The sequence below is a fragment of the Aptenodytes forsteri genome, unplaced genomic scaffold, assembly GCF_000699145.1.
Source record: "Aptenodytes forsteri isolate BGI_AS27 unplaced genomic scaffold, ASM69914v1 Scaffold715, whole genome shotgun sequence".
NCBI classification, from domain to species: Eukaryota; Metazoa; Chordata; class Aves; order Sphenisciformes; family Spheniscidae; genus Aptenodytes; species Aptenodytes forsteri.
Genome location: NW_008794112.1, coordinates 569,677 through 592,059, shown reverse-complemented (window position 1 = coordinate 592,059; position 22,383 = coordinate 569,677). Strand labels below are relative to the sequence as shown.

The 22,383-nt window shown below is 44.0% G+C and overlaps 2 protein-coding genes across 3 annotated transcripts in view; both read left to right on the top strand.

Annotated features, from left to right (window-relative positions):
• Positions 1 to 5,185: 5,185 nt before the first annotated feature.
• On the top strand, positions 5,186 to 18,510 carry BCO2 (beta-carotene oxygenase 2). Of its 2 annotated transcripts, XM_009275601.1 has the most exons (11): positions 5,186 to 5,385; positions 6,465 to 6,676; positions 8,201 to 8,316; positions 10,264 to 10,366; positions 11,565 to 11,693; positions 11,836 to 11,996; positions 12,560 to 12,727; positions 15,228 to 15,365; positions 16,078 to 16,260; positions 17,309 to 17,419; positions 17,814 to 18,510. In XM_009275601.1, the coding sequence occupies exons 1-11, from the start codon at positions 5,264 to 5,266 to the stop codon at positions 17,925 to 17,927; spliced, it is 1,557 nt and encodes a 518-aa protein (XP_009273876.1). In that variant the 5' UTR covers positions 5,186 to 5,263; the 3' UTR covers positions 17,928 to 18,510. The 2 variants fall into 2 exon arrangements, with proteins under 2 accessions (XP_009273876.1, XP_009273868.1); XM_009275593.2 differs by lacking the exon at positions 11,565 to 11,693.
• Positions 18,511 to 18,942: 432 nt separating this feature from the next.
• PTS (6-pyruvoyltetrahydropterin synthase) overlaps positions 18,943 to 22,383 on the top strand; it is a 9,909-nt gene continuing 6,468 nt past the window's right edge. The window contains exon 1 of the mRNA XM_009275719.1: positions 18,943 to 18,986. Coding sequence (XP_009273994.1) covers positions 18,943 to 18,986 — 44 coding nt within the window. The remainder of the gene's footprint in view (positions 18,987 to 22,383) is intronic.

The following is a 22,383-nucleotide window of genomic DNA, read 5'->3' as shown; positions in this document are numbered from 1 at the left end:
GATGCAAGGCAAGTGCAACAACTTCAGTTCAGAAATCAGTGTGGGACACTCAGGTGAGCTGAGGGGTTCAACCCTGGTGAAGGCAGAGGGTAACATCTAGCTACCCAAGAAGACACCAGTCTCTGCAAAAGACAGAAGACAGACTGGTTTTTAATATTGAGCAACGTGTAAATAAGATGAAATACTGACTCTGATCTACTGTTCTGGCTACACTCCAGGGTGGAAGAACAGTTTTTAGTATTAAACTATGATTAAATTTGGAGGGTAGACTTTATTCAGATTTTTTTTTTTCTTAATAGGGAAGACGTATAGGATGTGCAGCTGTGGGTTTTTTTTTTTTCATTTTTTTTAAACACAGCTATGGTCACTCACAGATTAGCAACAAAACGATTTCCTTTGATGTGATTAGTCTGTATTGTACTGTCCCACATATGTATTGTAGCAGCTTGATTTTTCTGGAATGAATGTAAGCCTTTCCTGTGCTGACAGGGGGGGATGAGTTGCACTAGGCCCTTCTGGTCTTAGCTCCATCTGCTAATTAGCCTGTGTTGTTTGTTGCTGCTGCTACTCATGAAATCTCAGTACGTTGCACCTTCCTTAAAAAACAGAAAAAAATGGGCAGGTAGCAATCTCAGTACGTTGCACCTTCCTTAAAAACAGAAAAAAATGGGCAGGTAGCATAAAGTCCCTGCAAAGAACCTGTCTGACCACATCCACCCAACCACCCTTGCATTGCTCAATGCTGCAGTGCTTTGTAGATGATCGTCACTAAGGAACCCCCTGACAACATCTTGTGTCCAGATCAGACCAATGACCTGCAATACTGAGGCAGTTTACGTAATGTGAGTAAAAGACACATTTTTTTTGTGTTGTGCTGAGTTTACAGGCGGTCATTGCTTATTTTTGTCTTCTGTTTCTTGTCCTGAATCTCTTCAGAACAAACTCACCAGAGCAAACCTGCTTTTTTTTTTTTTCCCCTGCCTTGCACCGCTCCCCTCCTCCCAGCTTTTCAAAATTGTTCTAGAATTACTTGTCGTGTTTCTGAATACTTCAGTTTTGACTCATCTGGGTATCATGATTTGATTACATTTTGCATGCGTTACTGTCAGGATCTTCAGCTCATTTGAGTGGTTCACAGAAGGAAAGATAGTATGTTATCTTGCTATGCTTGTTTCTTTGTTTTTCTGGTCTGATAGGACAGGGTATTAACTTACACACTCTTGTTGTATATAGCCTGTTCTCAGACACTTTCTAGACTATGTCTTGAAATGAATTCTAACTAGATGAATTCTAACTAGGTCAGATTTCAGGAAGGATTACTAAGATGATCATGTGAATGGCAAGGTTATCACAGGATAAGGAAAATGAAAAGAACTTGTCTTGCTTAGCTTAAGAAGTGATATGACTGCTCACTCTAAATACAACATGTGGTAAACACAAGAGAGGGAGAACTACCAAAGCCACATAACAGTGCTGACAGAAGAACAAGGGGGACAAACGGTCCTATGAATAAAGTCCTTCTGTAATTTCAAAGGATTTTTCTAATCATCTGGGCAATGAGCAGTCTTCCAAAGAGGGGATAAGTGCCAGGAAACATAGTAACTTTTAAGATAGAGTTCATATGTATGACTTTCTGGGACAGCAATGGGGAGGAGATGACCCATGAGGTCTTTTCCAGTCCTGTTCAGGCTCTTTTGTGAAGTTTATCTTTATAAATTCCTGTATGCAATTACGCTGCTCTCCAGGAAGTTTATAGGTAGTGCCATCCTTGGTAATGCCATCTTTGTTTCTGCTTGGATGCAAAAATGTCTCCTTAGGGACACATTGTTCTCATTTTTTCCTGCATACTTTACATCTTTACAAACTTTAGCTTGGCCTACTAAAGCTGCATTTCTGCAAATACTGATGGCAGTCACTAAACCTGCCAGGTGTTGGTTGATATGAAAAGCCTCTACTTCCTTATGTCTAAGGAAATACTCTGAAGCACTAGCGTTGGGATCAGATTGAGTGCTTCATATAGGATTTAATCAGAACTTAATTGAATTTTAAGAGGGAGAGGATGTTGGTGGTCTGAGGTTAATTGCTTTAGCCCAGCAACCTGAATTCTTTATCTAGCTGACTTACCGTATTGGAGATCTAAAGAAGGATTTGAGGATTGGCAAGCCAGAGAACTACATTGAAGGGATCTTGCAATTTACCTTCCTGCATGCCTAACTCCCATTCTGTCTGTGGGTGTTCTAAAGAAGCAAGCTTAGGAAAATGCTGTTTACCAACTCAGTTCTTTTGCAGATATTCTCGTGTCTGAAATAGCAAATTTCCTCTGTAGATGTGAACACATGGTTTTAGAGGCTGACAGGTAAATTGTGCAGCAGCTTCACTTAATCACCTGGATTAAAGAATGTAGGCTAGAAGAAACAGTGGTGAAAGTGACTAGTATAACCAGAACAAATTGTTACATCAAAAAAGCAGAATGAAGTTCAGTATCAGTTTGGACTCTGTTTAGTGTGTGGTCTTGTCTGTACTTGACCTGGTTCAGGAATAGATTTCTGTATGCCACGCTGTCCTTTTTTATCAGTGTTTCACTTACACCTAAATCTTCATCAGTTCTAGTTTAGTTCAGGGCTCAATGGTCTTATGGTGAGGATGGAGCAGTGTAGCAAAGCAACTCCACTGACCTGTGGACATGAAGCCTGTGATAGATGAGGAGGTGATAGCATTGGGAGGGAAGGCAACAAGCCTGCGTACTTTCTAGGTGAACCCACCTCTGCAGCTAAATGGATTGCTAAAACAATCCTTGTGTTGATGAGGCTTTGCAAGCCAGGCTACTGGAGCCAATAACTAATTGTGTGCTGTTAGCACACAGCATTCCAATCAGTTCATGCTTTCTTGATGCTTTTGTCCTATAACTATGCCTAGTAAGAGGGATATTGCATTCAAACAAGAGGCTCCATCAGAAATTATCCTTTTCTGCTATTGCTTATTTACTTACCAGGTAAGTCTGTTTAATCTGTTTTGTCCTGTCCTGTAAATGTATTTCAGCTCAGTTCATTTGTGTTCATCCTGACTTCCATGTTTTTGGGGGATGCGTGGTTTGGTTTTTTTGGTTTTTTTGGGTTTTTTTCTGTGCAAGCAGAAAAGCCAGTGATTGCCTTTTCGAGGGTCTGAAATCAGGTAGTACTGGTGAGTTTGAGAACTGACCTGTACACCTTTCAATAGCCTATGAGCTTCTGGTCTACTGTGTTTCAAATAATGCCAACTTAGCAGAGTCCTCCATGTGCAGTGTAGAGAAAACATGACAACCTGTATTCGACAACCTGTATTCCAAGACTGGGTTCTTTAACATCATGTTCGTAACATTGGCTGTGTAACAAGCTATGGCTTGCCTGGATTTAGAGTAGTCCACTGGGACTTCTCTGGGTTGTTCTGTGGGATGTTCTTCCTATTGAGCTGCTTTTTTTCTCTTTTTCTAGAAGAGCCTTTATCCTATGGGCAGAAAAACTGTTTGGTTTTTTTTTTTTAATTCAGTAGAGTATGTTGTACAGTTTTGTTAAAAATAGCACATCGTTTTGAAGGAACCTAATGTCACAATACATCCCCTCCCCTAAACTCCCAAGCTGGGAGATCCTGAATTTTGGCTGATTATTCAAGTTAAAAGGAATACTGGTAGCATAAAATTTCTTTACTGTGAAATGCTCGGCATTAGGAAATCCATGCATTAGCTTTTGCTGCAAAAAATGCCGCTTCTTACTGTGAGCAACCTTATAGCACAATTTTTCAACACTGTTTCAGAAACCCTTGGTTAAACGCAGCTCAGATTAAGTCCTAGCCAGGGGTGTCTGAGGCAGCACTGACCATGATTTGACCTAGATACCTCTTCTTGTTAAATTGTATGTTGCTGCACTGGTGACTTCATCCATAAGCAGCAGTGAGCATAAGCACAGTGAGGGCTGTGATGGCATAGCGCAGGCTAGATGCCGTACACAGCGATCCTTGCATCCGATCTGATAGCACGGAGTTGAAGTGAATCATGTCTTCAATTGCAGTGCTCCAAACTTCAAAGCAATGGACAGTGCTTGTCCCTGTCCTCTGTGTTCAGCTAGCCCTATACTGTATTGATTTTTCTTTCCTGTGTATGCTTTACTGCAAAAGCTTTTGCAGTCAAGGACCTTACAAAAAGCTTTTCTTACTTTGCAAACAAAAGGGGAGAAAATCTGGGTCTACAGAATAATCAAGAATGAATATGGCTATAAAGATTAAAGGCCAAACACTAGTGACTGAACAGTAGAAAGACCTTAGGAAGATTTCAAATGCAGCAAAAGTAAAAAAGCCAACAGCATATCCTGCTTAAGTATCACGATCTCTTTCTGACGTGTTCTGTGTTGTTTTTCTGCTTTATGTTTGGAAACACCTTGGGTGATGGCTGATTAGATTACAAGTCCTGGGAAAATGTCCCAGTATGTACAGTCTCTTCTGTCTCTTTAACTCGCCCATGATTGTGATACCAAGGTGGAGTTAGAGGGTGTTTTAGAATGCCGTTTTTCTATCTGAGGTGTGCCCAGTTCTGCCTTGCTTTTGGCAACATTGTGGTATAAAGGCAACATGCACTGCTTTACAAGGCACCTAATTACATCTTTCTGCTTGTGGCGTTGGTCTGCAACAGTCAGACTAGCTCCTTTCTGTCACTTTCTTCACCAGACTGCTTGTCAGAAATCACTGGGAGATTATTTTTAGGGTTCCCCCTCAACTGTACTCTGTGTATCATCCCAACTTGGAACAGATTTCTTTTTGCAACCTCATAGGTTCTTATAATAAATATCCATGTTACTTGCTCTCATGTTACTACTTACTGAAATAAATTCCAACTATAAGCTTCTTTAATTAAAAGAAAAGTTCTCTTCTTTCCTTTCGTCACGTATTTTATTACCTCTGTTGAACTTCAAGATAGGTGTCTCTAATGGATTAACTACAGTAGAGTTAAATCCACTGGATTTTCAGCTTCCTGTGGACGCGTGGGATATTATGGAACACAGCTTTAGTTTGAGTACCCACTACAACTTGGCTGCTTGCAGAATGCTGAATGTTATTCTCCTAGGCATCCAAACGCAAGCTCTAGCAATTGTCTGTTTATTCAAGTGAAAACCTTAGTTACCTGCCTTTTGTTCTCGCTGCTTTCTTTGCAGGTTTAAAGAATTTCCTGCCCAGTCCAACAAAAGAGCAAATTGCCTTTCACAGCCCCAAGGGTTTGCAATGCATCTTGCCCTTAATGCAGACGGTAGAGGAGACCCCTCAGCCCATCCCAGCGAAGATCAAAGGACGTATTCCCAAATGGATTAATGGCAATCTTCTGAGGAATGGTCCTGGGAAGTTTGAGTTTGGCGAGGAGAAGTAAGTCCAGGTCTGGTGAGTGTGTCAAATGGTTCTGGCCTGAGCTCTGCCTAAACCTAAAGGGGACCCCCCCAAATGTCTCACCGCTGGAGCACCTTGTAGTTTCTTTTTAAGTAAGGCAAGACAGAAATGCTTATGTTATCATTCTTTTAAGAATCCGGAAACTCCCAGTGGGTTCTCTGAAATTAGGAGCATGGTTAACTTATTAAGGTTGGAGAAGCTGAGTCACAGGGAGGCTGTGACCTGCTCAGAATGATTTAATGAGGAAACAAAGCTGGGGATTAAAACATCCTCTCTCCTAGTCCTTTGTCATTAACAAAAGTCCATCCCATGAGCACTCTGAAATCAGGGCAGGATTTGTAAAGTTGATTGCACTAAATTGTGTGAGTTGCTTTAGAAGGAAATCCATCTCATTTTAAAAATAATGTATTAAAATATTTCAAGAAGGCAACTACTGCCTTTGGCTTGGAATCTGCCGTTCTAGCTAATTGACAAACCTAGCTCTTCCTCCAACAAAGCTGATGGCAGCAACTGGCCAAAGGTGATCATCTTATCATATTTCCAGAGATAGACCGTAAGGTTTTCTCAAAGTCTCAGAGATTCCTCATTTCAGAGAGAATAGCATCCTGCAGACAGCCGAGAGCTAAAGGCTCCTTCTTATGCAGTTGGGCTTTCAGTAATAATTTCTACTCTTGTTGTACAGTAAAGCACAATTTCTATTCTCTGTGCAGAAGTCTGCAGAGTGATTGGTTTACCAGTGTAGATTATTTCCCCCAAAAGCTTATATACAGCATTTTCAGAAGTCCCTGAGGTCCTCTTTCAAAAGTAATATAGGGAGCCTAAATCTCTTGAAAGTCAGTGTCTAACTTCAGGTCCCACAGCTGCAAATACACTTGATTTGTTTCACTCAATTCAAATGTTTTCTCAGACTCACCACAAGGCTATGCATGTTTAAGCGCTCATGGGATCTGGGCATTAGCTTTTTACAAGCAATAATAAACCTAAAGGCAAGAGGGAACAGTATAGGAGAATATCATATAGTGTCCAACTCTTGTACTCTTATTTATCTCTTCTTGAAGATTTAACCATTGGTTTGATGGCATGGCCCTGTTGCATCAATTCCAGCTGGAGAATGGCACAGTGACATACCGGAGCAAGTTTCTGCAGAGCAGTTCTTACCTGACTAACAGCCAGCACAACCGCATCGTGGTCTCAGAATTTGGGACGCTGGCAATGCCAGACCCATGCAAGAGTGTCTTTGGGCGCTTCATGTCACGCTTTGAGATACCACGTAAGAGGGTTTCTAAGAAATAAGAAATGTTCTGAGATTCTCTTGGGGAACTTGTGGTTAGGTTTAAAGGGAGATGTGAGGAAGTCTGGTAGGCCTATTCTGAGCCCATGTTTTTATTAGAAGATGACGACCCCTTGGAACAAAGGGGGACAACAAAAATGCAAGTTGGTGTCAGACTTAGCTGGGAGAGGCACATTCAGTTTAATGTTTTAGTGCCACTTCAGCTCATGTGATTCTAGGGTTTGTTGCAAATTTCCAACAGAAATCTTTCCCCAAAGAACACCCTGTGCAGTCCTGATAATGAGCATTACAATCTGCTGTTCTACCTGAGACACACCTTTGCCCTTAAAGGCAAAGCAAGCTTGCCTTGCTAAGCTTGCAGGGTAAGTGGGTTAATCCTTCCCTTCCTGCACTAAGGTACAGGAGATGATATGAGTAGGGTGAGAGACAGTATTGCACAGAAATGGAAGTGCCATTACCTATAGGATTCTGTGTATGTCAGGAAAGAAATAGGCTTAAATGCAAGCAAAGTACTTTCCACTAAAACGAGAACAGACCTAAAGTTTGCAGCTTGTTGATCATGTGTGTGACCATCTTCTGCTTCTTATCTTCCCTGAGGAGATGGATCCTGTCCTGCCATTCCATCTATTCTCTTCAAAGGTGCTCATACCATCACTCATTGGTCTGCCTAGCTCCCCAACTTCCCACCCCACCCCAGCCCTCTCAATAAATTTCAGAACTATCTACATCCCCCATCTTCTTTTCCAAGCTCCAGCAGGTTGTTCCTGCACACCCTTGCCTAGCTGACTCTTTACACACATGTAGGCTATTCCTCACTACAAGAAGGCCTGTCCTCTGGGCTTTTCCTGTGCCAACTTCAGGCTCTGTGTTTACCACACACACAGTGTTCAACTGGGGGAATCGCTTTTTCCACAGCTCTTCTCAGCCACGTGGCTATTGAGTCTCAGCTCCCCTAGGAGTAACAAGAACAGCTCTGGCTGTTGTGCACGTGTAGCTCTCAAAAGGCGTCTCCCTGACTCAGTTTTAAAGAGAAAGAGAATAGGGAAGAAGAAGCATTCCCTGTCCAAGCCCTGTCATACAAATAGCGTCCCTGCCCTCCCCTCAGCCCAAGTTGTAGCTTCAATTCTTGCCTTTCTTGTTTCCAATGCTGTAAATCAAACATGGCACTCTTCATATGGCTGTCAGAGGAGAGGACTTTGGCTAGGGAGGAAAGGGAGAGGGATATGAAGAAATAAGAGATCAGAAACAAAGGGCATATGAAGTATGAAGATTATCTTGGCTTCACTGCAGTGATTTCCACAAGAACCAGTCCTTGTCCTTTTATCCTGAAGTCACCTGTGCAGACAGTCCTGAGTGCCTTTGTAGATTAGTGAGATATTTCTAATCAATCACAGAGGGATTAGTGTCATTGCAAATGGGTTTATTTGTTTAAACATATCTAACTTGCTGTAATGTGATGTGAGCTTAAACAAAGCTGTGTACAACTCTGGGATTTCATTTCAGAACCAAGTGACAATGCCAGTGTGAACTACGTTGTGTATAAAGGAGACTATTATGTCAGCAATGAGAACATCTTCATGTACAAAGTGGACCCAGAAACGCTTGAAACGAAGGAAAAGGTGTGAGCAGGTGGGATAAGGGGGTTAGCTTATGGTACAGGAGAATCACTCCTTGCTGTTTCTAAGAGCAGCAAGGAGGAACCCAGATTCCAAAAGAAATGATCAGTGCAGCTCTGGGCCACAGCCAGCATCTCTTCATGGTGTGCTTGAGTCCCTGAAAAATCTACTTAGCCATAAGGCAGCTGTCCTGAGTGAAGATTCAGTCACTGCCCGCTGTAGCAAGCAAGGGGAGAGACAGATACAGACTCATTTCCGTTTGGGTACAGCTGGCGTTCTTCCAGTGCACTCACTACTTGTCTGGACTTGTCTGTACCTACCAGTGTGCGAAGAATACAAGTGCATATAGGAAGGAGTTAACATCACTGATCTCAGATCTGTATTCTTGCCCTGTCTCTTCATTCTTCCTATCTGTTCCCTTTATCTCCTTCTTACACCCCCAGCTTTAAACACTCCAAAACGGCCCTTCGAAGTCTTGACTAAAACCTCTGTTGCAAATGGGTGGTGAAGTCAATGTAAAGTCAAGTCAAAGTTCAGCTGCCACTTTGTTTTCTCCCATGCTAGCAAATGAACAAAAAATCAGAGTAGAAGTCTTCCCATATATTCTGTGCATCGTCTCACAAGAGTGTGGCTGTATTTGAGGGAAGAATATGACTTGTGAAATGACAGCATAAGCTATATGTCCCCCTGCCTGCCCCCTTAGAGGGGATTTGGGTATTTGCCGGCCTGGACAACTGTGAGAAGGACTGAGGAAGGATCCTGCCGTTCCTGAGTCAGTATTAACTACTGTGCCTGTATGTTACCACAGGCTATTTAATACCACAAAATACCTCAGCACACCCTCAGATCTCGAGGGAGGCATTGCAGGAGTGCCTCCCTCCCTACAGGATCAGTTGTGAGTCATGAAGAAACTCTGTATATGAACTATAGCATGCTACTTGCATATTGAAATGGCGAGTTTGACGATTTGCTATTTTATCTGTTTTGTAAACCATAATGCAGCGATGAAAAGGTGCATGGGTATTTTTAGTTTGAATGTTCAGCTCTGTTGAGCCATCTTGTCATTAAAAAAAAATTCCCCTTAAGCTGCTTTTTAGATGCAGACTGGTATTTTTTGGCTAAGTGAAGAAATGGAAGGGATGATTTCACATTTAAACTCTCCGATTTGAGATGCCTTAAAAGGACACGGTTTTCTAAGCTTCTGGTGGTGTGGCACTCTTTTCTACTGGGACCTTCCAAAAGGTCTCAGGTTAGATACTTGAAAGCCATTTTTTTAAACTTTTGGAAAAGAAGCGTATCTTCCATGCTTTAATGTTTCAATGCATGGATTGATCTTCCTCCAACTTCTTCCTTCAGACTTTCTTCCCAACACATCCCCTCCACTGTCTGAGCCCAAACCACACCCTAACCCAGGAACTAGGAATACACATTAACAGTACTCACAACTGTACCTTTGCCCTAACTGTTCCTTCTAGCTGTAGACATTGAAGTGAAACTGTTTTCTCTGAGAGGAGAGTAAACACTGACTGTCTATTAGCTATGGGTGCTTTCAGAAAACTTGGTGATTTTTTGGGGGCAGTGACTATCTCCTTACGCATGTCTGTCTGTGGTTATTACATGGGGTCCTAGTCAAAATGCTCATATAGGCAACATTTCCACTGTGTCAGCACTTTCTGCCATTAGTAATGTTCATGTCTTCCAGAGAAATGGCTAGTGCTATTAGTCCCATTTTACTGGTAGGACTAACACAGAGAGAAACACCGTTAATTTTCAAGGATTTGAGGAAGATTGCCTGCAAAATGAAGGCTTAAGCCCAGATCCCACATTAGGGCCATAATCATCAAGCTATTCTTCCTCAGACTTTCATGCAACCAACATTTAGAAAGACTGTGGCTTGCTACAGAGCAACAGGAAACTTCTATGCTGACTGAAAATCTTTGGCATTTGCAGGTAGACTGGAGCAAATTTGTTGCGGTGAATGGGGCCACTGCTCATCCTCACTATGAGTCTGATGGGACGACGTACAACATGGGCAATTCCTATGGGAAACATGGTAAGACTGGGCATGACCAGGCCTGGTTTGTGTGCAGGGTGTACAGGCTGCTTGCTGCTGCTTCAAGGAGCAGTTGTTGAACAAACTTCAGTGTCTAAACAGACCTTGAAATCGCTGTTTCTCTTTGTGTCAAAATGATAGCAAACCAGATTAGTTCTTATTTCAGGGGGTCAGTCTGTCCTATGAAAATGGCTTCTCTCAGCAATTAGTTTCAGATGCTTCTGTCTTTGGCCCATGAGTATCCAACAGATTCCCCTCTTCCTCTCCCAAGCTTTGATGGAAAACAGAAGAATGATTTTTAAAGTCCCCTCCAGCATTGAAGCCTCATCCAAAGAATTTTGACAATTAGCCACGTTTTCCACTTACAATAATTGGCTTTTGATAAGGACCATAAGAGTTTATACACGAGAGAAGGTGGAATTTATTACAGTGACCTGGCTATCATCTTACAGTAAAGCTGAATTTTCTGGGATATTTTTCTTCTTCCACAAACTATGAGTATTACATCTAGTTGGGATCTAGTTACATCAGCATGGCTGCTCAGAGCTATCATTCACCATTAGTTACATGAAAGCCTTCTTTCACAGTGCCTGAGGCCTGTGAAAACAGCCACTGCCCTTTATTATGATACCTCAGGCTGGTTCCAGTTCACTGAACATTTGCCCAGTTTTGATCATTTTTCATTCTTGCTCTTTTCATTTCCTTTTCGCTTTAGCAATATCTAGCTTTGCAGCACATGCGGTTTTCAGCTGGAGAGACCAAACTATTATTATTCAAATGTGCCATTCTTTCCTGCCCATATGCTCAGATTTATTAAATGGGTGTTAGTCATCACCAAGGCTCAAAGTTTTCATTTCCTTTGATACACAAGCTATGAACTTGTTTTTCTTCCTGATCCTGTTGTTATAGAATACTCTAAGTTAACATAAGGAATGCATTGCAGACAGTAAAATTAGCTGGCAGTCTACCAGACTAAGAAGATCATTCTTCTTCCTTTCAAGCTTCTTTTTTTGCTAGGTAGTCCTCTGTTGATTGTTTTATTGACTTGATAACTGGCTTTTTGTTTTCTGCTCGGTTTAGCTATGACCGTGGTTCCTAGTATTCTAGGGAAACAGAAAGGAACAGAGCCTGACTTTGGTTTCATGAATGTGGACAGTCTCACATCTCAGTGGTGTTGAACACCCTTTCTCCTTTCCAGGGTCTAGGTATAATATCATTCAGGTCCCTCCACAAAAGTCAAACTGTAGTGACACGTTAGAGGGAGCGAAAGTGCTGTGTTCAATTGCTCCAATGGATAAGATGAAACCCTCCTACTATCACAGCTTTGGTAAGAATGCTTTCTATCTCAAACTCTGTGGATTTAGCCTACTGTAAGGCAGAAAGGGCTGTTCACTGCCCTCTGCCCCTGAGATTTTTTATCGTCGCATTTGCCTAATACTCGGATGATAGCTCCTTCCTTCTCTTTTCAGGAATGAGTGAAAACTACATCATTTTCATTGAGCAACCCATCAAGCTGAATCTGTTGCAGATTATCACTTCCAAACTCCGTGGGAAAGCCATTTTTGAAGGGATAAGCTGGGAGCCTCAGTACAATACTTGCTTCCATGTGGTGAATAAGCATACTGGGGAGGTAGGTAGATCTTTGGCCTTTCCAGCAGCTGTGCAGCTGTAGCTGGAATCTTGGATCCCAAGAGAAGAGTGCTGGGTAGCAGCCACAGATAGCTGTATGAATCACTCCAGAAGTTACTGCAATATAGGCTTTATAAGCATGGGTGTTGGTTTGTTAGAAATGGGATTACTTCATGCATTTTCCTCTCTATTGATTCATTTCTTTGCCAGCCCTAAAAGAACAGGCAGAAATAAGCAGTTTGGGGTTCCTGGGACTGCAGCACAGGGACTGAAATGCAGTTCCCAAGTACTACAGAGTATAAAAAGGTCAGTCATAGCCTGGGAATGATGCTATAGGGATGGAGTCATGACAGCAAGAGGCCTATCCTGGGCTGCTTTACATTTTGGCTTTTCTTCATCTGGTTTTGCCTACTTACTGGCTTAAAGCAGCCATTCTGTAGTAACACAAGGGCACAAATACCAAGGAATGAGTGGGGAATGAAATGGGGGAGAGAAGAGAAAACTCTTTGAGGTGTGGCTAGGATCTTTAGAGAGGAAATTTATCCTCTCTTATGGTCACTGTAGGTGCTGCCAGGGCAGTGGTACAGTAAGCCCTTTGCTACTTTCCATCAAATCAATGCCTTTGAAGATCATGGCTGTGTGGTCCTTGATCTGTGCTGCCAGGATGATGGAACAACTCTGGCTACTTACAAACTTCAGAATCTGCGGAGGAGTGGGGAAGGTCTAGATCAGGTAAGATCTCTGCATTTATGTTGCGTAGGATCTGATGAGGCCCCATGCTGGCTGAGTTACTTTTCTGAAGCAAGGTTCAGGTTAGTAGAATGGAGAACACTATGGGGGACCACAAGGCGGAGCATGTGAACTAGGGAAAGGAACCACGACTGTATGGAAAAACTAAAATTATGATCTATTGCTATGTTGGTATTTTCCTTTCCTTTTAAATATCTTAGCAGATAATCTCCATGGAGCGTTTCCTTGAAACTTTTAAAACTGGTGTGTGACACAGATCTCCATCAGCCTGGCAGAATGTACTTCTGGTTTAAAGTCTCATTTCTAATGATACTCGTTTTCCATATCCCTGTGTAATAAAATTTTCCCCCCAAGAAAGTATGCAAAATAAGTTTTTGCATGACTTTTAAAGGGCAAAAGAAAAAGAAACCCTGTTGTTTAAAGGCATTACTTCAGAAAACCAGCCTTTATTATGTAAATCACAGAAACACAAACTTCACAGAAACCCCTACATTGTTCCTCACATTCACCTCACAACAGCATGTACTCATAAATCAATTATGTCCAACTCTGTCAAAAGCACCATTTAAAGCCATGTAAGAGGCATTATTTTGCATAGATCATACATTGGAAAAGTGGGGGTGCTTTCAGTTTCTTGTACTGCAGATGTGTTTATTTGAAACCCACTATATTGTGGGTGAAGGGCAGGCATTTCTACAACATGTTCAAACAAATCTGAACTTCCTCTGTCTATGTTCTGAGCTGTCTAGAAGCAAGTCTGTTCTGACCTGAAAAGTGTATAGTTGTGTCCCCGTAGGGTCACTTTGTTCTGCTTTCCTTTGTTGTTTTTTTGCAAAGATGTGGTGAACATTAATTCAAGTACAGCATCGTGTTAATATGACCATTTGCTTTGCAACTGATTCCAGCTTTTGTTCAGCCTTCCCTGAGCACAAAAGAGCTACAATTTGATCTGTCTGAAGGTGTCCTTATGTCAACATTAGGCATATGTTTCCAACACCCACGTTCTTTAACGGACAAGTAGCATAGCCGTTAGACTGTATACACACACGAGTGCAAATCATTTCAGAACAGAATCTTAAATTTACACTGCACTGAAAGACTAAGGCATGCCTGAGCATGATTTGTGTCTTCCTCGAATCATGCTTAGTGCTTTTGCTTGCTGACTAAACCATATTTTGTCTGGCAGATTTCCTCAACCAATCAGTTTACTGTGGCTACATAAAAGCTTTGAAAATAGGGTTTCAAGATTAACACATATGATTAAAGTGAAGTTTCACGTTGAACTGGTGAGTTACAGATCGAAGTAACTGAAAACCACCAAAACAGGGTCCTTGCCATCTGTTTCATTTAGAAGGCTTAATATTTGGAAGTATTACAGGTTCTAAACTTGGCTTGAACAGAACTTTAGTGGCAGTGGTGGAATTACTCCTCTCATGCAACCCGCTGAATGTCTGCCACACTGGGGGCTGCTAGTTCGCTTTCCCCTTTGCTCCCCAAGTAAATCCACCACTACCCTAGAATTCCCAAACATGAAGTCCATGTGTACCTGAGAACGGAAGAGGAAAATCATGCAGGCTAACTTCAGGCATTGAACTGGGGTACAGTAGTCTCCTTCTGCTTGCCTTATCATCCAGGGGAGAGGGAGGCTCCTCCAGAGACTGATGTAGAGCATTTAGTCAGATGTTTCCAGTCATCCTCTGGACAAGCCCCTCCTTCCATTAATTTCACAGAGAGCCAACATTTACACTCTGAGATTAACAGCAAGCAGTACGGTCAGTGTCTGTGTCATGCTGTTATGCCACAAAGATCTGAGACAGTCTACAATCAAGCAGTTTTTCTTCTGAAGCTTTGTAACCGCACGCAGCTTATATACTTATAAAGTTCTTCTTCCATGCATGGTTCATATTATTTAAAATAATGTGGAAGTTTCTCAGTGCTTTGTTCAGCCTCAGGCTTCCAAAGTGGGACTGCCACTAATCACCAATAGGGCTGTAGAGGGTGGGTTTCCAGCAGGGGTATCCCCTCTGCTTGCTCAGTGCTAGGGAGGTCCCATATTCTGTAATCCCCCTATTAGCTCATGATCTTGGTTGGGCAGGAAGGAACTAAGTCACACAGTCAGTGGGGCATATGTGGACAGGCTGTGAAAAGGATCAATGTAAGTCTGTTCTAACTAAATAAAATATAGTGCAGCGTGTGTCCCAATGCTGGAATTGGAGGATAACTGAGTGATTTGCATACCCAACTCAGCATTAATTATTGTGAAAGCAATGCTGACCCATTTAATTGGTTGTCTTTTTGTTTTCCGCTGTAAAGTACTGCAACAAGCAGAGCCCTTACCAGAACTTGGTAAAACACATAATAGAAAGAAGATTTCAGGGTTGGGAGGAATGTGTAAAGCTTCAGAATTGTTCCCAAAAAGGGCACTTAGCCCGAAATGTCACTCTCCTCTCTCCATCACCATAACTTTCTGTCTCTGTAATAGATTTATGACTCAATATCCCGAGCTTTCCCTCGACGCTTTGTTCTCCCACTGAATGTGAATTCAGACACACCTGTGGGGAAGAATCTGAACCCACTGTCTTACACACTGGCAAGGGCTGTGAAAGATGCAGATGGCAAGGTATGTATTAAAGACTTACACAACAGCATTTATGGCTGTGGTGAGATTGCCTGCAACAGTTATCATCCTGTGCTATTATCTTCTCAGATCTTGTCCACCAAGCAAGGAAGCAAGGTTTGGTCATTACTAAGATGGGACTTAGTGTTTTAGTACAAAGACTACCACATTGCCTTAAATGAGAGAGCAAAGACAGATTGTGACTTACCAAAAACGCCCAAGTGGATTATGAGCCTTTACGATAATTGGCCAAACTTCAGCTTCTTCATTGACAAAATCCTCCATGCTTTCACCTGGGTACGGAACTGCTCTTTGCTTCCAGCTCTGAACAGCCCTACAGAGTGGCATTCGGTGCTATAGAACACGTGTTGTCCACTATGAGTGGAGTAATCTCTGTGTGTACTTTGTACATCCGATTGCTGAGTGCTGGAGCTGGGATTTTCTGAGCTAGGAGTACAGGAATGCATGGACTTGCTCCTGTTTTTCACATTAGACTGATCCTTGAAGTTTCCAAGGTCTGCGATGATGAGTCAGTTCTTTGGGTGAAACAGATAAGGGAGATGGAATTGATGCTTCCACCTGCCTCAGTGCAATGTCAGGCTCATCTTTAAACATTTCTTCTCCACAGTGGTTGTGCAGTGGGTTGGTGGGACCAGTCAGGTCTTCTGCCCAGTCAAAGCTAAACTGACACTTGTGGAATGCATACTTCTTCTAGGTCTGGTGCACACATGAAAATCTCCACCCTGAGGGCTTTGAAAAGGTTGGGGGCTTGGAGTTCCCCCAGATCAACTACTCTCGGTACAATGGTAGGAGGTACCGTTACTTCTATGGATGTGGTTTTCGGCATTTGGTTGGAGATTCCTTGATCAAGGTTGATGTGGACACCAAGAATTTCAAGGTGAGGTGAAGTGAGATTATCTTTTTTCAGCAGTGGGAATCATTCCACTGAACTGGCCTTGAAGATACGTCATTTACTAGGCACTTTACTCTTTAGGGGTCTTCATTCAGATAGGTCTGAGATGAGATTCCTAATTTTATCTCTCACCTAGCGCCTTATGAATGTGGCACACTTAGCAAACAGGAGAGGATATCACTCCAGGTTCCTAGATAGATGACAGAACAGAAAGGGTTGGATGAAGTATGCATGTGTCTTCCAGGCCAAAGAAGAGTCATCTCTTACCAGACAGTACAGAAAATACCCAAGTAGCATAGGCAGTTGGAGATAAACTGCCAAAGTATTTATGACTTGGGCAAGAAACAAGGTTTAGGATACTTCCAACTGCAAACACAACCTGGGATTTTTCCTGTGTCTCCCTTAAGCAGGGAATAATGATCTCCAAAGTGTTAAACGCTTATTAATCAGAGACTTTCCTGGAGGCTAGGGAGAGTTAGGAATCCTCAGAAGGAGACACCCATTTTAATTGTTCTGCTCCGGATACTCATTTGACAGTAAGAGTGTCCTCCTTCAGCACAGCTTTGGGTTGCTATGGCTCTGCCTGCAATAGAAGCAGCAGCTATGCCCTCAGGTGGTGATGGTGACAGACCTCCTCTCTGCTGGCATGACACCTCTCTCTCCACAGTGCCTGGGCACAACATGGTCTGCACTAGGGTGGTGTGAAGGTGGCTGTGCCAGCTATGATGGTGGTGTTTTCTGAGCTTATAGCCTATACCTGCGCCAGTGCAAACTGTTGGATGAGATGACTAATAGGAACCTTTTCGCTGCCTGTTTGCATGACGCCTGCCACAATAGGCATGCTGTCACAACACTGCCACCATCATACTACTGGAATCAAAAGAATTAATTAAAAGGTTGAACTATAGGTTTCTTGGAGCACAGAGTATGCCTGGGTATCTTTGTGGGGAGCACTCCAACTTGCAACTCTGCTAACTATAGTAGACAACTATTAATGAAATGAAACACATCCATATGTTATTTTGCTTGCTAGATTTGGCAGGAGGATGGATCCTACCCATCAGAGCCTGTGTTTGTGCCAGTGCCTAATGCCACGGCAGAAGACAGTGGAGTCATCTTGTCTGTTGTGGTCTCCCCCACTGAGGTAACTCGTTGCTACTAGTTAGTCAAAGTCACATAGTACTAGGTATACTTTCTAAACCACAAAACTGAATTTGAGGCTCTCTGGCAGATAGTTCTAGGACCATGCTCCCCAAGGTGTGTGCCTCTGCAACTGCCAAGCACAGCCAGGCAAACTTCAAGTAGGAGTGTACCTTGGAATGTCAGTGTTTCTTGAGTGGCATCTGTGACTATTAGTGCTCCTGGCCAACTGTCTTACAGGTTTAGTCTGTATGGTCTGGTTGTACCTCCCCGTATGGCCTGGTTGTACATTTGGGCTCCCTTGTGGGGGCTCCCTTGTGGGTGACAGATGTAGTGGGTTGGACAGTGGAATGAAGTTCAGCCTGGGCATTCATTCTGGCTTTCTTTTCATCCTGCAGAACCAAAGTGCTTTCCTGCTTGTCTTGGATGCAGAGACCTTCAGAGAATTGGGGCGAGCAGAAGTCGCAGTGCAAATGCCGTATGGATTCCATGGCATCTTTACTTCCCACTGACTGAAGATCTTGTCACCTCCTGTAACTCAGGGCCAGGTCAGGCTCAGAAAGAAACCTCTGCTTTCTTTTACCACCCACCTTTGCTTTATGTCCTGGATGAAGGAACTGCTGTTTCTCTATCATAACCTCTGAGTTACTGCTGTATTCCTAACAATATACAGCAAAAGGTCTGAGGAAGGCAGAAGACCTTTCACTCAAACAACTCAAACTTTATCTTCATTTTCTGACTATCTTGATAGACCAGTTAGCTGCAGTTCACAAAGGCTGCCACGCGTAAAGCTTGCAAGGGAGAAAATGGAAACTAAGATGACCATTACCTTCCCTTGGTAGCAATGCGCTCTGAAGGGAAGAGAGTATCGGTGCTTAGGGCAGTGACTTTGGCTGAAATGTGTAAAGCAGAAGAAAGGAGTAAAACCAACTAGTCATATGTAGGCTCAATGAAGATATGTAATTTCACCCCCATTGCATAAAGATTGCCTTCAGTGAACCCCAGAAAGTAGATGCAAACGCTCACAGAACCTGTACTTGTAGTGCTTTTCTCTGTACACTAACGGTGCCCTCAAATAAAACCTTGTGAAGTTTCTTCCTTTCTTTCCCTGCCCTCACCAGACCTATGGCCAACTTTGTGCTGTGCCACAAGAGGCAACAGCTGCAACCCTGACACACACCTTAGTATGTTACATGGTCTTGTACACATGCATGACACGTCTCTTCTATGCTCCTGCTTAAACAGCATAGCTGGATGCAGCTCTGATGGCTAACATTTCCTGCCTTCCTCCTAATTCAATCAGTATGAAACAAGTAGAACTCCATTGTGGCCTTGATATCCCTTTGCTCTTAAGTTGAGCAGATCAAACTCAAACACCCTCTCATATGTTTGCTTCCTCATCCAGGCTCCTACAGCTCTTGAACTCTGAGGTGTAGGTGGATAGGTGTGTTGAGGGAAGTCCTCTATAGCAGTTCACTTGCAGGTCTGCCTTTAAGGACACTGTGAAAAGTAAAGGCTTCCCGGAGAATGGATCTCCCTCCTGGCTTAAGGACTTTTTATATTGCTTCATTGTGAGAAGCCTGGAGAATGTTTTGAACCACTTCCTTGAGCAAAAATGAGCCCTTGTGCCCTAGGGTTTGAAGGAAAGCCCTTGCTTCCTATTTGCAAACTTGCTTTGCTTTTTTTTTTTTACTCCTGATGTTCTGGAGGCCAGCCCAGACAGAATAGAACCAAATCAGAGCTGACTCCCTCTACCCAAACAACCCAGCTTTATCTCCTCTCTGACCTTTCTTCACCTTCCTTACAGTCTTGGGAAAAGACAAGGGAGAGAAACAAGGATTGTACACCAGGGCTGCAGCACTGTGGGAAGGCGGAGGGAGAGGCTCATGCCAGAGCTGATCTCACAAAGCCACTAGATGGCAGACACCTCCCGTTGCTGGTGCTCCAGCCCTGCCAACCGGCTGCCTCCCCTACTGCAGCCGGCTCCCTGTCTGTAACTTGCCATGCCAGCCAGTGGAAGTGCCCTCCTGTAGCCTGTTACCCACAGGGGGAGGGAACAACCCCCAGCGAAGTCACATCCCCAGGACTGGAAACTGAATGATGCTAAGGAAGTGCTTAATGATGGCGGGTAGAGTTCTGTCACCATTGCTGCTCTTTTTTAAACTTTTTTTCCTTGGTGAGGTGGGAACGGGAAAGGCAGTGTCAGAGGTTCATATGCAACCCTGTGTTAATTGCAACCAGCCAGAGTACCCAAGGCAGGGCTGTAGATCAATAGTGCAGGGGAAGAAAGATGCCCTGTGGTGCAAAGTCCGTCCTGTGTTTATAAAGCTGTACTTCAACAGCATGCAATCCTAGCCCCTGCCTGTGTTGTGTGCACACAGGCTGTACTCCACTACCTTAAGAGCTGTTTTTTCTCTTGTTCCTGTTATACAGAACTCTGAGATCCTGCCCTGAGGCTTGGAGTTTTCTCACTCTGACAAACTGGCAGAGAAACTCTGTTACCCCTGGGGCACCAAGAATTTCCAGGAATTAAGGGAATGTGCTGATGCAGTTACCTCCATTCAAACCCTTGCAGCACTGAGAAATTCAGATTCCACCCTGTCTCCCAAAGCTTTCTGAAAATCACCACACTTCATGGATTCCTCTGCTTGAACTCAATGAATGTTATTACCAGAGTGCACTCCTGCAAGTCTGTCAGGTTCATAACCATCCCAGAGGTCAAATTAGTTTGCCAGGATAGAGAGGGAATCAACAGGCCTGGCAGCCCCTTCCTGTGACTAGTGCAGGGAAGGACTGCTGTGTACACTTACTTCATCTGAACCATCTCAAATCAGGCACATGACCAGGGAGCAGGGCATTCTCAAAGGTTTAACAATAGCTCTTCAGATACCACAGTGCTGTGGAGTGGACAGAGCTCGGTTATTTTAGGTGGGTAGGAATTAGATCCATGAAGTTTTCTCAGTCCCTTCAGGTGAGTATTGCTTTGTGAACTGCTTCTCTTTGGATTGCTGTGTAAACACCTTACAAGTGCATTCAGAGCCTGCCAGCTTTCCTTTGGCAGACCCACCTCTGTGCACTGATGCATTTATAAACACACTTCTTGCAATTGTCATAATACAAGAAAACAAAAGCAAATCAAACTGTTGGCCCAGAGGTCAAATCATTGCTAACATTACCTCTACAGGATAAATGAGAGGATGAAACGCCTTGAAAGAGGAACATCAGTGAAAAGACAAATGGCAGGATGCACAAGTTTCAGGTCTCTGATCTGGTTCTGCAACAAACCCCAGTCCTGCCCTGTAGAAAGCTCCTCTGCTGTTTGAGCTTATGTTGTTTCACTGATGCACTCTTTTCGGTGCACATCTCAACTTATTCTGTTCCTGGGCCTCACATCCACCGGCCCAGCAGCCTAGATAATGCAAATGAGGAACTTTGATGTAGTCCAAGATAGTTTTTGTGTATGTTCTCTAAAGCTGAATTTGAACTAAGCTGAAAGGTTAGCTTATTGGTACTCCACAGCATCACTTCTCCCTGTACCATCATACCAAGCCCACTTGGAGACAGATGAACAGCAGCGATTTGAACTGGAAAATGCAATGCATGTTTTTCAGTCTCACATTCCATCCTTCAGAGCTGATCCTTCTCTCCCCCGGAAGCCCATGTAGAAATGTTTTAACAGCTGCTTATTATTCTCATGGTGATTGCTGTGATTTTGATTGCTGTTCTCAGAGAGCTTCCAGTTTTCTGCATCACTCAGTGATTTAGTGAAAAGTGAGCTAGTAAACAGCTGGTGTAGGGAAGCATGCGCTATAGCAGATCACACCAATGGGCCATTGGAGCTGTTGTCATACCTCTGCATTTGGTAGGGCTGACACAGTGGCTCTTAACAGCCTTTTTTGTTTTCTCTCTGTACCACTGGCTCATACAAGATTGCAGTATGTGTGCAGGAGTTCAACAAGGGCAACTGCAAGGTCCTGCACATGGGTCGGGGCAATCCCAAGCACAAACACAGGCTGGGTGGAGAACGGATTGAGAACAGCCCTGAGGAGAAGGACCTGGGGGGTGTTGGTTGATGAGAAGCTCAACATGACCTGGCAACATGCGCTTGCAGCCCAGAAAGCCAACTGTATCGTGGGCTGCATCAAAAGAAGTGTGGCCAGCAGGTTGAGGGTGATTCTTCCCCTCTACTCTGCTCTCGTGAGAACCCACCTGCAGTACTGCATTCAGCTCTGGGGCCCCCAACGTAAGAAGGACATGGACCTGCTGGAGTGAGTCCAGAGGAGGGCCACAAAGATGATCAGAGGGCTGGAGCACCTCTCCTACCAAGTCAGGCTGAGAGAGTTCAGCCTGGAGAAGAGAAGGCTCCAGGGAGACCTTCTAGCAGCCTTCCAGTACCTGAAGGCGCCCTACAAGAAAGCTGGAGAGGGACTTTTTACGACGGCCTGTAGTGACAGGACCAGGGGGAATGACTTTAAACTGAAAGAGGGAAGACTTAGATTAGATACAAGGAAGAAATTCTTCACTGTGAGGGTGGTGAGGCACCGGGACAGGTTGCCCAGAGAAGTCGTGGATGCCCCCTCCCCGGAAGTGTTGAAGGCCAGGTTGGACGGGGCTCTGAGCAACCCGGTCTAGTGGAAGGTGTCCCTGCCCACGGCAGGGGGGTTGGAAGTAGATGATCTTTGAGGCGCCTTCCAACCCAACCCATTCTACGGTTCTATGATTCTCTGAGGCATTAGCTGGGGACAAGGAGGAGCAGCCAAGCTGTGGCAATGAGCAAAGCAGGCATTTTGCCCACTCGCGCGTCAGGGCGAGGCGAGGGCAGGCTCCTGCGCCCGCACGCCGCGGCGGGCCGAAGGCAGACCCCGCCCTAGCGTCCGAGGGGAACAGTCCGAGGAGCTGAGCCCCGCGCCCGAGGGCACAGGCGGGCGCCTCGGCTCGCACCGCGCGGACGGGGCAGCCGCCGAGGCT